The following is a 15060-nucleotide window of genomic DNA, read 5'->3' as shown; positions in this document are numbered from 1 at the left end:
GCGGTGGCGTCGCGGCGCCTCCGGGTGCCGCTGTTGGCCGACGCGGAGCGGCGCCGGAGCCGCAGCCGCAGCCGCCGCCGCCGCAGCGTCCTGCCCCCGCAGGCTGCTCGCTCGCCCGGCGCCGGCCAGAGCGGCAGCGGCACGGGCAGCAGAGGCGAGAGGCGGCGCGGCGCGGCGCGGCGCGGCGAGCAGCGGCGTGCGAGCCGGCGCCGAGATCGCTGCCCTCCGGCGGCCCCTGCGCTCGCTGCGGAGAGCGGCTGGAAGCGACGGAGGCGACGGAGGGCAGCGGCGGGAGGGAGGAGCGCGGCGAGCGCTGCCGAGCATGGCGGGCAGGCAGAGGCAGAGGCAGAGGCGCCGGCGAGCAGCCGGGCGAGTGCTGCTGCCCGCTCTGCTGCTGTGCTTGTGCTGCCGGGCGGCGCCGGAGCGGATCCGCTACGCCATCCCCGAGGAGCTGGGCAGAGGCTCGCTGGTGGGGCCGCTGGCGCGGGACCTGGGGCTGAGCCCGGCGGACCTGCCGGCACGCAAGCTGCGTCTCAGCGCGGAGAAGCAATACTTCACGGTGAGCGGGGAGAGCGGGAACCTGTACGTGAGCGAGAGGCTGGACCGCGAGGAGATGTGCGGCGACTCGGCGTCCTGCTCCGTCAGCTTCGAGGCGCTGGTGCAGAACCCGCTGAACGTTTTCCACGTCGACGTGGCCATCCAGGACGTCAACGACAATTCCCCGGCCTTCAGCAAGGCTGCTCTGGACCTCGAGATCGCTGAATGGACAGTTCCCGGTGCTCGTTTTCCGCTGGAGATGGCCCGAGACGCGGACGTGGGCAGCAACTCGCTGCTGACTTACCAGCTCACCAGCAACCCGTCCTTCAGTCTGGCCGTGAAGGAGAGCCCTGATGGAAGCAAGCAGCCGGAATTAGTGCTGGAGCGGGCGTTGGACCGTGAGAAGCAGAGCTCCTTTCAGCTGGTGCTGACGGCGGTGGATGGCGGGGAGCCCGTGAGGTCCGGGACTGTCCAGCTTCGCGTCAACGTGACGGACGCCAACGACAACGCGCCCGCGTTCAGTAAAAGCGTCTACGAGGCGCGAGTGCGGGAGAATCTGCCGGCGGGGTCGCTGGTGCTGCGGGTGCGAGCCACGGACGCGGACGCGGGCTCCAACGGGCGAGTGTCCTACTCCTTCGGCAACGTCCCGGACGGCGTCCGCGCGTTGTTCAGTGTCGACAGCGAGAGCGGCGAGGTGAGGACGGCGGGGCCCCTCGATTTCGAGGAGAGGAGCAAATACAGCTTCGGCCTGGAGGCGAGGGACGGCGGCGGGCTCACGGCTCACTGCAAGGTGCAGATAGACATCACGGACGAGAACGACAACGCGCCCGAAATCACGATGTTGACGGTGTCGAGCCCGGTGCCCGAGGACGCGCCGGCCGGCACGGTGGTGGCCCTGCTGAAAGTGCGGGACCAGGACTCCGGGGAGAACGGTCAGGTGTCGTGCGAGCTGTCGGGCGAGGCGCCGCTGTCGATCGTGGCGTCGTCGGGCGGCTCGTACAAGGTGGTGACGGCGAGCGCGCTGGACCGGGAGCAGGCGCCCGAGCACCGGGTGACGGTGGTGGCCAGGGACCGGGGCATCCCGGCGCTCTCGAGCCGCGCGGCGCTGGTGCTGGAGGTGTCGGACGTGAACGACAACGCGCCGGTGTTCGAGGAGGCCGCCTACAGCGCCTACGTGGCGGAGAACAACGCGGCGGGCGCGCCGGTGCTGCGCGTGCGCGCGCGGGACGCGGACGCGGGCGCCAACGGGCGCGTGAGCTACTGGCTGGCGGGCGGCAGCGCGGGCGCGGCGGGCGCGGCGCCGTACGTGTCGGTGGAGGCGCGGAGCGGCGCGGTGTACGCGCAGCGGTCCTTCGACTACGAGCAGTGCCGCGAGTTCGCGGTGGCGGTGCGGGCGCAGGACGGCGGGGCGCCGGCGCGGAGCTCGACGGCGACGGTGCGCGTCTTCGTGCTGGACCGCAACGACAACGCGCCGCGGGTGCTGTGGCCGGCGGCGGGCGCGGGCGCGGGCGCGGGCGCGGGGTCGGCGCCGTTCGAGGTGGTGCCGCGGTCGGCCGAGGCCGGGTACCTGGTGGCCAAGGTGGTGGCGGTGGACGCGGACGCGGGGCGCAACGCGTGGCTGTCGTACGAGCTGGTGCAGGCGGCGGAGCCGGCGCTGTTCCGCGTGGGGCTGCACAGCGGCGAGGTGCGGACGGCGCGGGCCGTGTCGGAGAGGGACGCGGCGAAGCAGCGGCTGGTGGCCGTGGTGAAGGACCACGGGCAGCCGGCGCTGTCGGCCACGGCCACGCTGCACGTGGTGCTGGCCGAGAGCTTGCAGGAGGCGCTGCCGGAGCTGAGCGAGCGGGCGGCGGGCGCCGACTCGCCGGCGGAGCTGCAGTTCTACCTGGTGCTGGCGCTGGCGCTCCTCTCCGCCCTGTTCCTGCTGAGCGTGGCGCTGGCCGTGCTGGCGCGGGTGCGCCGGGCCGGGCCGCCCGCCGTCCTGCGCTGCCTGGGCGCGCAGCGCTTCTCCGTGGCCGGCGCCGCCTTCCCGGCCGACTTCTGCGAGGGCACCTTGCCCTCCTCCTACAACCTGTGCGTGGCGCCGGGCCGCGCCGTCGCCGAGGGCGCTTGGCTGCCGCCGCCGCCGCCGCTGCCCAGCCTGCCCGCGGAGGAGCTTCTCGGCGGGGAGCCCTGCGGGAAGCGGAGCCCGAGCAGCAGCGCCGGCGCGGGACAGCCGCCCGCGGAGCCCGACGCACCGCAGGTCTGTAAGCCCGCGCAGTCCTTGTCTCTGAGCCTTTCCTAACCTCTACGCCGCGGGCAGCGGGCTGTTGTTCCTCGTTTGTCTGCTTCGGCGCTTAGTCCGACCTATGTCTCCGTGAACGAATGAACTAATCCTCCACTGTGTCTTTTTAGCAGCGGGCAGTACGAAGCGGCACTTCCCGCGTCACCAGCTGTCACTCGTGTAGGTTCAGAGCGTTTCTTGCCATTCAGCTTGTGCTGGACAAAACGGTACAAGTGTGGTGGAGCTCCGACTGACGTTTTGCGTTTGTTGATTTTCTGCTCAGTGGGCAGTTAGCGACGGCACCTCTTCGTTCATCACACGTTCAGGTTCAGCCGAAGAATTTTCTCTACGAAACCTGTGTTGTCTGAAATGTTATGAGTTACTGGCGGTGAAGGTGGATCCTTACTGTGTAGAATGAGATGCGCTGATTCTACATGGCAGAGTCGGGAAAATGGGACTGACACTCGATGTTTGAGATTTTTCCTTCCTGATCGCTTTTTCCCGAAGTGATGTGCTTGCACCTGGGTGTCAGCTGCACCAAACCCCGTTGGTTTAATGCTCTTTCTCTTTTGACTCCTAAAGGAAACGCGTGTGTGGCTCCATGAAAGGGGAACTTACAGATTGCTCCTCCCTAACGAATGTTCCTCCCTTCTGCCGTGTGCCGTCACATCTTTGGGTGGAAGGCTGCTACGGAAATGGGAGCGTTAGTGGGACGGGTTAGTCTTGTCCGAGTTTTGGGGTTTTGGGCAATTATTTCTCTTTTTGTGTTCCACCCTGAGTAGTGGTTCCCTCTTGTTTACCGTTCCTCATCTCTCTGCTCTACAAAGGCGTAGAATGGGATCTAAAAAAGAAAATCGTGCTTTGTTTTTCTGAACCTGTCTTCTTTTTCTATCAAGTTTTCCACAGAATATGTACTTTGTCCTGGTTGCTAGCGTTTAACGCTAAGGGTGTTCAATATGCTAGCTGTTTTATTTTTGTAACAGACCCCCGAACGGAGGGTGCATGTGCATCGCTTCCTGCTGCTGAGTTACTCTAGAATGGAGCACTGAGTCTGAGGTGTAAGCACGGCCTGTAGCGTGTAAGTGTATGACGAAAAATTCTGAACGGGTGGTTGGAGAAGGAGGGGAAAGGAAGACCAATTCAGAGCAGCCTTCGATGAGCACGTGAAAAGTAACAAAGTCGAGAGGGGAGCGCAATCGCTGAGGAGGACGCCTTTGAGGGCGGATCTTCATTGCTCGCCTGTGCTCTTGGTCATGGTTTGGGAAACTAATGTGGCTGGTGCCTTTCCAGTATGAGGCTGCTTTGACCTGCAGAAAGGCTGAGAAAAAAGTCATGTGCAATTCGTAGTGGGCATGTGCATTTGGACTAATAGACTAAGACTCGTAATATTCTATACGTCGTATTAAGACAACTTGATATCTATATTACATGACCATTACAAGAACCTGTAGTGTGTTCCCAGGAAGGTCTTCTAGGGAGAAATCCCAGAGCCCGTGGCAGGTGCCTGAGCAGCCCCACCTCCTCAGGAGTTGTGCGGGCTTGGGGAGCTTAGGTTCTCCGTTTCAGTTGATTGGCCCCCACCTTCTTCAGCCTTCAAATGTCTGATCTCAGTCAACAATGGTGGAGTGGTTAATTTAGACCGTGTTCCGTATGGACTGAAGCATATAAAGTTGCTGCTGCTTCGGTTAATGAGCCTGATACCTCTGGTTCTCCGGGGGGTGGGTGTGAACGTCACATGTGTTGTACTTCCGAGCCTGTTTTCTTTTGCTATCCTTGTACGAGTCATTCAAGCACGATGGCTGCAAAGATTCGTGATGGGCATTGTGCTTTTGGACGAGTGGGATAAGAGTAATAATATTGTACATTCATATTAAGAGAAACTACTTTTTACTTTCCATATATACCAGTAGCAAGTAATTTTTCCCGTGCAGTACAAATGCCATTGCCACGGGAGGCCTCTGCCTTCGTCCTGGTTGTGATCGCCTCGAGGAGAATAGAAGAGATGTGCTGGGGGGGTGGGGGGGGGAAGCCAAGGCAGGAGCTGAGCGCTGTGCGGGAGCCGATGTGTGCGTGGCGGCGGTCCGGTCCCCGCGAGCTGCCCGTGGGCAAGGCCGGGCGGGCAGCGCCGGGCAGCGCTCGGTGCCTGCAGTGCCGGGAGGAGGCTGCGGGCGCCGCTGTTGACCGAGGAGGAGCGAGAGGAAGGCCGGAGCGCTGCAGGCAGCCCCGCCCGCTGCGGCCCGGCTCGCTCGCTCGCTCGCTCGCTCGCTGGCTGGCTCGGCGGGCGGGCGTTCTGCGAGCGTCCCCGCGGTGCGGAGCCGTGCTGCAGCGAGGCGGAGGGTCCGTCGGCCGCGGGCGAAGCGGCGAGCCTAAACCGGAGCGGCAGCCGGAGCGGCAGCCGGAGCGGGAGGCGGATCGGCGGATCGGCGGGCGGTGGTGCGGTGCCGGCGGTGCGGCGGCGGCGATGTGCGCGGCGGGGAGGCGCCGGGTCCGGCGGGAGCGAGCCCTGCTGTGGTGCGTCCTGGTGGCGGCGTGGGAGGCGGCGTGGGGGCAGCTGCGGTACTCGGTTCCCGAGGAGATGCCGAAGGGCTCGTTCGTGGGCGACGTGGCCAAGGACCTGGGGCTGGAGCTGCCGGCGCTCCGCCACGGCGGCGTCCGCATCCTAGACAGAGGTAGGACGCAGTATTTCACCCTGCACGGCAGGACGGGACATTTAGTGACGGCGGAGAGGATAGACAGAGAGCAGCTGTGCGAGAGCATAACGCAATGCGTGCTGCGGTGTGAGGTGATAGTGGAGGGGGAAATGAAGGTTTATGGAATCGAAGTGGAAATCACGGACATTAACGACAACGCGCCCAGCTTCAAGGAAATCGTACTGGAGGAGAGAATGAGCGAGACGACAGCGCCGGGGTCGCGGTTTCCCTTGGCTAGAGCTCACGACCCGGACGTGGGTCCGAATTCCCTGCAGAGCTACGAGCTGAGCGGCGACGAGCACTTCTCGCTGGCCGTGCAGGCGGGCCCCGGCGGGGATGAGCGTCCCGAGCTGGTGGTGGCGAAGGCGCTGGACCGGGAGGAGGCGGCGTTTCACGAGCTGGTGCTGAGGGCGAGCGACGGCGGAGAGCCGGCGCGCACGGGCACGGCGCGGATCCGCGTGGCGGTGCTGGACGCGAACGACAACGCGCCCGTGTTCAGCCAGGCGGAGTACGCGGTGCGTGTGCCGGAGGACGTGCCCGTGGGCTCCGCCCTCGTCACCCTCACGGCCACCGACGCCGACGACGGGCTGAACGGCGAAGTCAGATATACATTTCAAACCCCTTCCCTTAAAGCCTCGCAGATTTTCCAGCTGGACAGCGAGACGGGAGCGATCACGCTGCTGCGGAGCTTGGACTTCGAGGAAGGCGACTCGTACGAACTGGAGGTGCAGGCACGGGACGGCGGGGGTCTTTCCGACACGGCGAAAGTCTCGATCACGGTGACAGACGTCAACGACAACGCGCCCGAATTGACAGTGTCGTCGTCGGTGAGCGCGATCTCTGAGGACGCCCCGGCGGGGACGGTGGTGGCCCTGCTGCACGTGCAGGACCGCGACTCGGGGGCGAACGGCGAGGTGCGGTGCAGCATCGCCGAGCGCCTCCCGTTCCGGCTGGAGAAGTCCTTCGAGGACTACTACCGCGTGGTGACGGCGAGGGAGCTGGACCGGGAGGAGGTGGCGGAGTACAACGTGACGGTGCGGGCGGCGGACGGCGGGTCGCCGGCGCTGTGGAGCAGCGCGGTGCTGGCGCTGCGGGTGCTGGACGTGAACGACAACGCGCCGGTGTTCGCGGAGGCGCGCTACAGCGCCCGGCTGCCCGAGAACAACGCGGCGGGCGCGCTGGTGCTGACGGTGCGGGCGGCGGACGCGGACTGGGGGCAGAACGCGCGCGTGCGGTACCGGCTGTCGGAGGGGCGGGTGCGGGGCGCGCCGCTCTCGTCCTACGTGTCGGTGCAGGCGGAGACGGGCGCGCTGTACGCGCTGCGCTCCTTCGACTACGAGGAGGTGCGCGAGGTGGGGCTGTGGGTGCGGGCGGAGGACGGCGGCGCGCCGGCGCTGAGCAGCAACGTGTCGGTGCGGCTCGTGATCGTGGACGAGAACGACAACGCGCCGCAGGTGCTGTACCCGCCGCCGGCGCCGGCGCCGGGCGCGGGCTGGGCGGGCGTGGAGCTGGCGCCGCGCTCGGCGGAGCCCGGGGCGCTGGTGGCCAAGGTGGTGGCGGTGGACGCGGACGCGGGGCAGAACGCGTGGCTGTCGTACGAGCTGGCCAAGGCGACGGAGCCGGGGCTGTTCCGCGTGGGGCTGCACAGCGGCGAGGTGCGCACGGCGCGCTTCGCGCTGGCCCGCGACGCGGCGCGGCAGAGCCTGGTGGTGGTGGTGAAGGACCACGGGCGGCCGGCGCTGTCGGCCACGGCCACGCTGACGGTGGTGCTGGCCGAGAGCGTGGCCGAGCTGCTGTCGGAGCTGGGCAGCGCGGCGGCGGCGGCGGCGGCGGCAGCGCCGGGCGAGCCGGCCGGCAGCCTGACGCGGTGGCTGGTGGTGGCCGTGGCGGCCGTGTCCTGCCTCTTCCTCGCCTTCCTGCTGCTGCTGCTGGCGCTGCGCCTGCGGCGCTGGCGCCGCTCGCAGCTGCTGGCGGCGGGCAGCGGCGCCTTGCGCGGCGTCCCGGCCTCGCACTTCGTGGGCATCGACGGCGTCCGCGCCTTCCTGCACTCCTACTCGCACGAGGTGTCGCTCACCGCCGACTCGCGCAAGAGCCAGCTCCGCCTGTCGGCCGGCAGCTGCTGCGACACCCTCCCGGCCCGGCCGCCGGCTGAGGCTACAGGTGATACCGTCCCTGCGGGTAATCACCTTGCCGAGAATTGTGGCCAAGTTTCCTTTCAGGTATGTTATTTTTTTTCAACTTTCCTTTGTGTACGTGGTACTTAGGATTCTTCAGGCAGCCACGGGCATTTCAAAGTGCACGGTTCGCAGTCTTGGAAATCACGTTTTACCATGGTCCCCAGCTCATGAATGTCACCTCCTGAACATGTGCTGACCCTGCTATGTGTGTTTCTTGTGCCATGTTCTGTACCTGCTGGGCAGAGCTCATTGTATTTGACTTTCTCTAAGGCTGGATGGTTCCTTTTCACTTGCAACTGCACAAGGAGATTTCAGTCTTTTGGTCTTCCTCTGACACTTCCTTGAAATTTTTTAAGTAACCAGTTACTACGATTTCATTTCCATCCCCCGTATCAGCTCTCAAATGCTGGTAGAATTTGGCAACATTGTACCCCAAAAAGCCAACATCACTGAAGTCCCAGGTTGCTTGGATCGCGCCTTCAACAAACGAATATAATCAATCCCATATAAGGACACTCAAAGTTCTATGAATAGATTCGTATTACATGGTGAAAAATTCCTCTGATAATCCATCGAGTTTTTTCCCACAGCTGGGCTTCGTGACTTAACCCTTGGATTTGATACAAATGTAATGTCGTAGTGTACAGGCATAGACATCGAAATAGAGTATATTTACTAGAATACAGTTGGAATATATTTTAAAATAAAGTATGATTCATCACAGTCTGTTTATCGTGCATCTAATTTCGGAATGTGAGTTAATCTGCGAATATAAAATATTTTATTCCTTCATTTCCTTATAATATTAAAACTTTTTTCCCGCCAAACACGCCATTCTGAAAGCATCTACCAAACAGGCTGTCTTGGAAGCAGTCTGCCTTATTTCCTCCATTACTGATCTTTCATCATGGACTGAACAGGCTTTTAGGACTTCAGGAATACAATTAATGAATAATATTACGTTGCTCTATTGTTTGGTATTCTGCTATTTAAGCTGGTGATACATTGTATCCTTGTATTTTAAATAAAATAAACAAGTGGCACATTAAAATGACTGCTTTCAAGTTGAGAGAAAATCATACTGTAAGGTTCCCGTGAAGGTCCACACAGATCTTTTTGTGCTGATCCTAGATCTTGCTGAAATATTGTGACTTTGTACAGTTTTTTTTGTGCGTGGTAGGAATGTAAGTTGAGACATAACCTTGTGCTTCACATGAACTAACCTTGTGGTCGCTACTCCTTTCTGCTTCCATCCATCAGACACAAACTCACATGCGATATGCATGTGGGAAGAAAATGTTTCCCTCTGATGCAGGCTGGTTCTTAGCTGCGTCCTCCTGGGACTTAACTGCGCTGTGGTCTGCAGGCTTGGGTACAAGGGGGAAAAGAAAATCCTGGAACTAGAAGACATCCATCTCAGCATGCAAACAGTGATTCGGAGGGTGTTTACGTGTGAGAAGATGCATGAAAATGTGTTTCTGGTTTGTTATAGGCAATGCTTGCCATATAGGAAGGCAGTAAATTGACACCGACATGTTTCAGCAGTCTCCCTGTCCCTGTATGTATGTATGACCCACATCCTTCTCTAGACCTCGTATAGAGAAGCCCACATGCCTGCTACCTCTTGACTCCTGAAACACTACAAAGTCAAACCAACTTCTTGTTCTGATAGGTTACTCACTTGTTACCATGAGTTGTGTATATGTGCAGCTGGAGGAAAAGAAATTATCCTCCACTGGATGAATGGCCAGAGTTAGCAGGAAAACATGTTTTCTAATGACACCTTACTGAGAAGGGGAGGAAGTCTTCACACTGGCATCTGCAGAGACTCAGCGTTGGTGTGTATGCGAGAGCTACTCTGCTGGGTAGGTAGTGTGGAGGGTTTTGTAACCGTTTCTTGTCTTCTGAATAAGGGGTTGTGGTGATAGAGCCCTCCTTCAGGTCTTTTTTTTTTTCCCCCTTCACTTTCACTTTTTCACTCTCTTCTTCACACAAGAGAGACGAGGTTTTAATGTACAGGTGAGATAAAACGGCTTTTCATGAGGGTGGGATGTGTCTGATTTCTCTTGGCTTGTTCAAGCAACAGTAGCAGCCATCGACATTTGCCAGAAAATATTCTTAAGGTTTGAGACCCACTGTAGTAATGGCTGGCTTAGGAGATGAGGACGTGGTTTGTCAGAGACACAGACAAAAGAAATTCGGGGTTGGGTTGTATGGCACTGATACGGTGATACTGGGTGTTAAATGTCGAAAGAGATGGGATCCGGTAGGTCTGGTGTGACCACTCTGGTTTTCTCAGTGGCTGGGATTCCCGGCTTTGCTCGTCCATCAGCGATCACCGTTCAAAGTGGGAAAGCTGAATGCTAGTTCGGGATCTTCCAACTATCGAAAATAAAACCGCTATCTACGAGCAGCCCTTCAGCGTTCGTCCCGTCCTGCCATTTCTCTCACGGTGGTGAGGAGATGGCAGCGGGGACACGCCCGCACCGTCGAGACCAGTGAGATCACTGTGGGGCAGAGATAGAGATCCTGCCCAACATCCTCGGAGCAATGGGGGAGGATTTGTCTTGCAGAATACTTGCAAGGGTAAGAAATTCAGACAATGGGAATTCCTAGGTGCACCGTTTCAGCACAGATAAAAGTTTTCTGTTTCACGCTACTGACAACATCTGTATTTTCCAACCCGCGTGTGCGTGCGATTTAAGGATGTGCGTGGCAGGACCTTCGGGCTGTTCTCTTCCTCTCGGACGCTGCGGTTCTCAGGCACGGACTCAGGGTGTCACTGTTGGCCAAAGCGGAGAAGCGGCTCCGCCATCGGCTCCTCCCCGGCCCCGGCGCGCGCGCAGTGCCGCTCCGCACGGAGCAGAGCAGAGAAGAAGAGCAGGAATTCCCCGGCTCAGCCCGTCCTCCCACAGGCAACAGGGATTTCACATGTTTATTTCTGTCAGGTACTGATTCAGATGCTCGGAAACCCTTACGTAAAATCGTCTGCAGAATACGCTTCAGCAAAGCAGAGAATGGAGGTCCGACCGGCAGCGCAGGGCCGGGCAGCCGCCGGGCAGCTCGCGCTCTTGGCCGTGCTGCTGCCGGTGTGCTGCCGGGCGGCGCCGGAGCGGATCCGCTACGCCATCCCCGAGGAGCTGGGCAGAGGCTCGCTGGTGGGGCCGCTGGCGCGGGACCTGGGGCTGAGCCCGGCGGACCTGCCGGCACGCAAGCTGCGGATAGTCTCTCGTGACGAAAAGCAATACTTCACTCTCGGGGAAGATAATACAAATCTGCGGGTAAACGAGAGGATAGACCGAGAGGGCATCTGCCGGGCCGTGTCGCCCTGTGTCCTCAGTTTGGACGCAGTTGTGGAAAACCCTTTCAATATATTTCATGTAAGCGTTACTATCCAGGATATCAACGACAATGCGCCGCAGTTTGACAGAGAATTTGTTGCCATAGAAATGATCGAGTCCACGCCTCCTGGGGCCAGGTTCCCCTTGGGAAGTGGCAGAGACCCCGACATTGGGGCGAACTCTTTACAAAACTACCAACTTACCCACAACCCGCTCTTCTCCCTTGTAGTGAAGGAGAGTCCTGATGGGACGAAGCAGCCGGAATTAGTGCTGGAGAAAAGCTTAGATCGAGAAAAACAGAGAAATCACCATTTGATACTGACGGCGGTGGATGGTGGCGATCCAGTCCGATCCGGGACCGCCCAGATTAAGATTAACGTGACCGACGCAAATGACAACCCGCCGGTATTCACCAAAGAGATCTACAAGGTTCGACTGCTGGAAAACCTGCCAGAGGGCTCCTTAGCTTTTCAGGTGAAAGCTACTGACGGCGACGAAGGTACAAATGCAGAAATTACCTACTCGTTCAGTGACATTGCAAACAGTGCTCGCCAGCTCTTCACTCTGGACTCCAGGACAGGGGACGTGAAGCTTACAGGCCCCTTAGATTATGAAGAAGAGAAATATTACGAAGCAAGTGTTGAAGGCAAGGACGGGGGCGGGCTGAGTGCGCACGCCAAAATACACATAGACATTCTAGACGTGAACGACAATGCGCCAACCCTTTCCCTCCTGCCTGTCTTGAATCCGATACCCGAAGACTCGGTCACGGGCACAGTTGTAGCTGTGATCAATGTCCGTGACAGAGACTCAGGGGATAACGGAGAATTGACCTGCAACATCGACAGCGACTTGCCTTTCAGACTAGAACCGTCTTCAGAGAACATCTATAAACTAATAGTAGACAGTGCCCTGGACAGGGAAAAAGTCTCCGCTTACAATATCACTATCATTGCGAGGGACCGGGGCATCCCGGCGCTCTCGAGCCGCGCGGCGCTGGTGCTGGAGGTGTCGGACGTGAACGACAACGCGCCGGTGTTCGAGGAGGCCGCCTACAGCGCCTACGTGGCGGAGAACAACGCGGCGGGCGCGCCGGTGCTGCGCGTGCGCGCGCGGGACGCGGACGCGGGCGCCAACGGGCGCGTGAGCTACTGGCTGGCGGGCGGCAGCGCGGGGCGCGGCGGGCGCGGCGCCGTACGTGTCGGTGGAGGCGCGGAGCGGCGCGGTGTACGCGCAGCGGTCCTTCGACTACGAGCAGTGCCGCGAGTTCGCGGTGGCGGTGCGGGCGCAGGACGGCGGGGCGCCGGCGCGGAGCTCGACGGCGACGGTGCGCGTCTTCGTGCTGGACCGCAACGACAACGCGCCGCGGGTGCTGTGGCCGGCGGCGGGCGCGGGCGCGGGCGCGGGCGCGGGGTCGGCGCCGTTCGAGGTGGTGCCGCGGTCGGCCGAGGCCGGGTACCTGGTGGCCAAGGTGGTGGCGGTGGACGCGGACGCGGGGCGCAACGCGTGGCTGTCGTACGAGCTGGTGCAGGCGGCGGAGCCGGCGCTGTTCCGCGTGGGGCTGCACAGCGGCGAGGTGCGGACGGCGCGGGCCGTGTCGGAGAGGGACGCGGCGAAGCAGCGGCTGGTGGCCGTGGTGAAGGACCACGGGCAGCCGGCGCTGTCGGCCACGGCCACGCTGCACGTGGTGCTGGCCGAGAGCTTGCAGGAGGCGCTGCCGGAGCTGAGCGAGCGGGCGGCGGGCGCCGACTCGCCGGCGGAGCTGCAGTTCTACCTGGTGCTGGCGCTGGCGCTCCTCTCCGCCCTGTTCCTGCTGAGCGTGGCGCTGGCCGTGCTGGCGCGGGTGCGCCGGGCCGGGCCGCCCGCCGTCCTGCGCTGCCTGGGCGCGCAGCGCTTCTCCGTGGCCGGCGCCGCCTTCCCGGCCGACTTCTGCGAGGGCACCTTGCCCTCCTCCTACAACCTGTGCGTGGCGCCGGGCCGCGCCGTCGCCGAGGGCGCTTGGCTGCCGCCGCCGCCGCCGCTGCCCAGCCTGCCCGCGGAGGAGCTTCTCGGCGGGGAGCCCTGCGGGAAGCGGAGCCCGAGCAGCAGCGCCGGCGCGGGACAGCCGCCCGCGGAGCCCGACGCACCGCAGGTCTGTAAGCCCGCGCAGTCCTTGTCTCTGAGCCTTTCCTAACCTCTACGCCGCGGGCAGCGGGCTGTTGTTCCTCGTTTGTCTGCTTCGGCGCTTAGTCCGACCTATGTCTCCGTGAACGAATGAACTAATCCTCCACTGTGTCTTTTTAGCAGCGGGCAGTACGAAGCGGCACTTCCCGCGTCACCAGCTGTCACTCGTGTAGGTTCAGAGCGTTTCTTGCCATTCAGCTTGTGCTGGACAAAACGGTACAAGTGTGGTGGAGCTCCGACTGACGTTTTGCGTTTGTTGATTTTCTGCTCAGTGGGCAGTTAGCGACGGCACCTCTTCGTTCATCACACGTTCAGGTTCAGCCGAAGAATTTTCTCTACGAAACCTGTGTTGTCTGAAATGTTATGAGTTACTGGCGGTGAAGGTGGATCCTTACTGTGTAGAATGAGATGCGCTGATTCTACATGGCAGAGTCGGGAAAATGGGACTGACACTCGATGTTTGAGATTTTTCCTTCCTGATCGCTTTTTCCCGAAGTGATGTGCTTGCACCTGGGTGTCAGCTGCACCAAACCCCGTTGGTTTAATGCTCTTTCTCTTTTGACTCCTAAAGGAAACGCGTGTGTGGCTCCATGAAAGGGGAACTTACAGATTGCTCCTCCCTAACGAATGTTCCTCCCTTCTGCCGTGTGCCGTCACATCTTTGGGTGGAAGGCTGCTACGGAAATGGGAGCGTTAGTGGGACGGGTTAGTCTTGTCCGAGTTTTGGGGTTTTGGGCAATTATTTCTCTTTTTGTGTTCCACCCTGAGTAGTGGTTCCCTCTTGTTTACCGTTCCTCATCTCTCTGCTCTACAAAGGCGTAGAATGGGATCTAAAAAAGAAAATCGTGCTTTGTTTTTCTGAACCTGTCTTCTTTTTCTATCAAGTTTTCCACAGAATATGTACTTTGTCCTGGTTGCTAGCGTTTAACGCTAAGGGTGTTCAATATGCTAGCTGTTTTATTTTTGTAACAGACCCCCGAACGGAGGGTGCATGTGCATCGCTTCCTGCTGCTGAGTTACTCTAGAATGGAGCACTGAGTCTGAGGTGTAAGCACGGCCTGTAGCGTGTAAGTGTATGACGAAAAATTCTGAACGGGTGGTTGGAGAAGGAGGGGAAAGGAAGACCAATTCAGAGCAGCCTTCGATGAGCACGTGAAAAGTAACAAAGTCGAGAGGGGAGCGCAATCGCTGAGGAGGACGCCTTTGAGGGCGGATCTTCATTGCTCGCCTGTGCTCTTGGTCATGGTTTGGGAAACTAATGTGGCTGGTGCCTTTCCAGTATGAGGCTGCTTTGACCTGCAGAAAGGCTGAGAAAAAAGTCATGTGCAATTCGTAGTGGGCATGTGCATTTGGACTAATAGACTAAGACTCGTAATATTCTATACGTCGTATTAAGACAACTTGATATCTATATTACATGACCATTACAAGAACCTGTAGTGTGTTCCCAGGAAGGTCTTCTAGGGAGAAATCCCAGAGCCCGTGGCAGGTGCCTGAGCAGCCCCACCTCCTCAGGAGTTGTGCGGGCTTGGGGAGCTTAGGTTCTCCGTTTCAGTTGATTGGCCCCCACCTTCTTCAGCCTTCAAATGTCTGATCTCAGTCAACAATGGTGGAGTGGTTAATTTAGACCGTGTTCCGTATGGACTGAAGCATATAAAGTTGCTGCTGCTTCGGTTAATGAGCCTGATACCTCTGGTTCTCCGGGGGGTGGGTGTGAACGTCACATGTGTTGTACTTCCGAGCCTGTTTTCTTTTGCTATCCTTGTACGAGTCATTCAAGCACGATGGCTGCAAAGATTCGTGATGGGCATTGTGCTTTTGGACGAGTGGGATAAGAGTAATAATATTGTACATTCATATTAAGAGAAACTACTTTTTACTTTCCATATATA

At 59.8% G+C, this 15060-nt stretch overlaps 2 protein-coding genes and 1 pseudogene across 2 annotated transcripts; all 3 read left to right on the top strand.

The window, feature by feature from the left end:
• The first annotated feature begins 322 nt into the window (after positions 1-322).
• On the top strand, positions 323-3215 carry LOC142594194 (protocadherin gamma-B5-like). Its single transcript, XM_075715671.1, has 2 exons — positions 323-2776; positions 3081-3215. Exons 1-2 carry the CDS (start codon positions 323-325, stop codon positions 3213-3215), a joined length of 2589 nt encoding a protein of 862 aa, XP_075571786.1.
• Positions 3216-4611: 1396 nt separating this feature from the next.
• LOC142594193 (protocadherin gamma-A10-like) lies at positions 4612-8160 on the top strand. Its single transcript, XM_075715670.1, has 3 exons — positions 4612-4645; positions 4729-7665; positions 8021-8160. The coding sequence occupies exons 1-3, from the start codon at positions 4612-4614 to the stop codon at positions 8158-8160; spliced, it is 3111 nt and encodes a 1036-aa protein (XP_075571785.1).
• Positions 8161-10681: 2521 nt separating this feature from the next.
• Positions 10682-13575, top strand: LOC142594192 (protocadherin gamma-B6-like; annotated as a pseudogene).
• The last annotated feature ends 1485 nt before the right edge of the window (positions 13576-15060 follow it).

The sequence above is a fragment of the Pelecanus crispus genome, chromosome 8 (assembly GCF_030463565.1).
Source record: "Pelecanus crispus isolate bPelCri1 chromosome 8, bPelCri1.pri, whole genome shotgun sequence".
Lineage (NCBI taxonomy): Eukaryota > Metazoa > Chordata > Aves > Pelecaniformes > Pelecanidae > Pelecanus > Pelecanus crispus.
The sequence above is the reverse complement of the archived record's forward strand: the minus strand, read 5'-3'. Positions and strand labels throughout refer to the sequence as shown.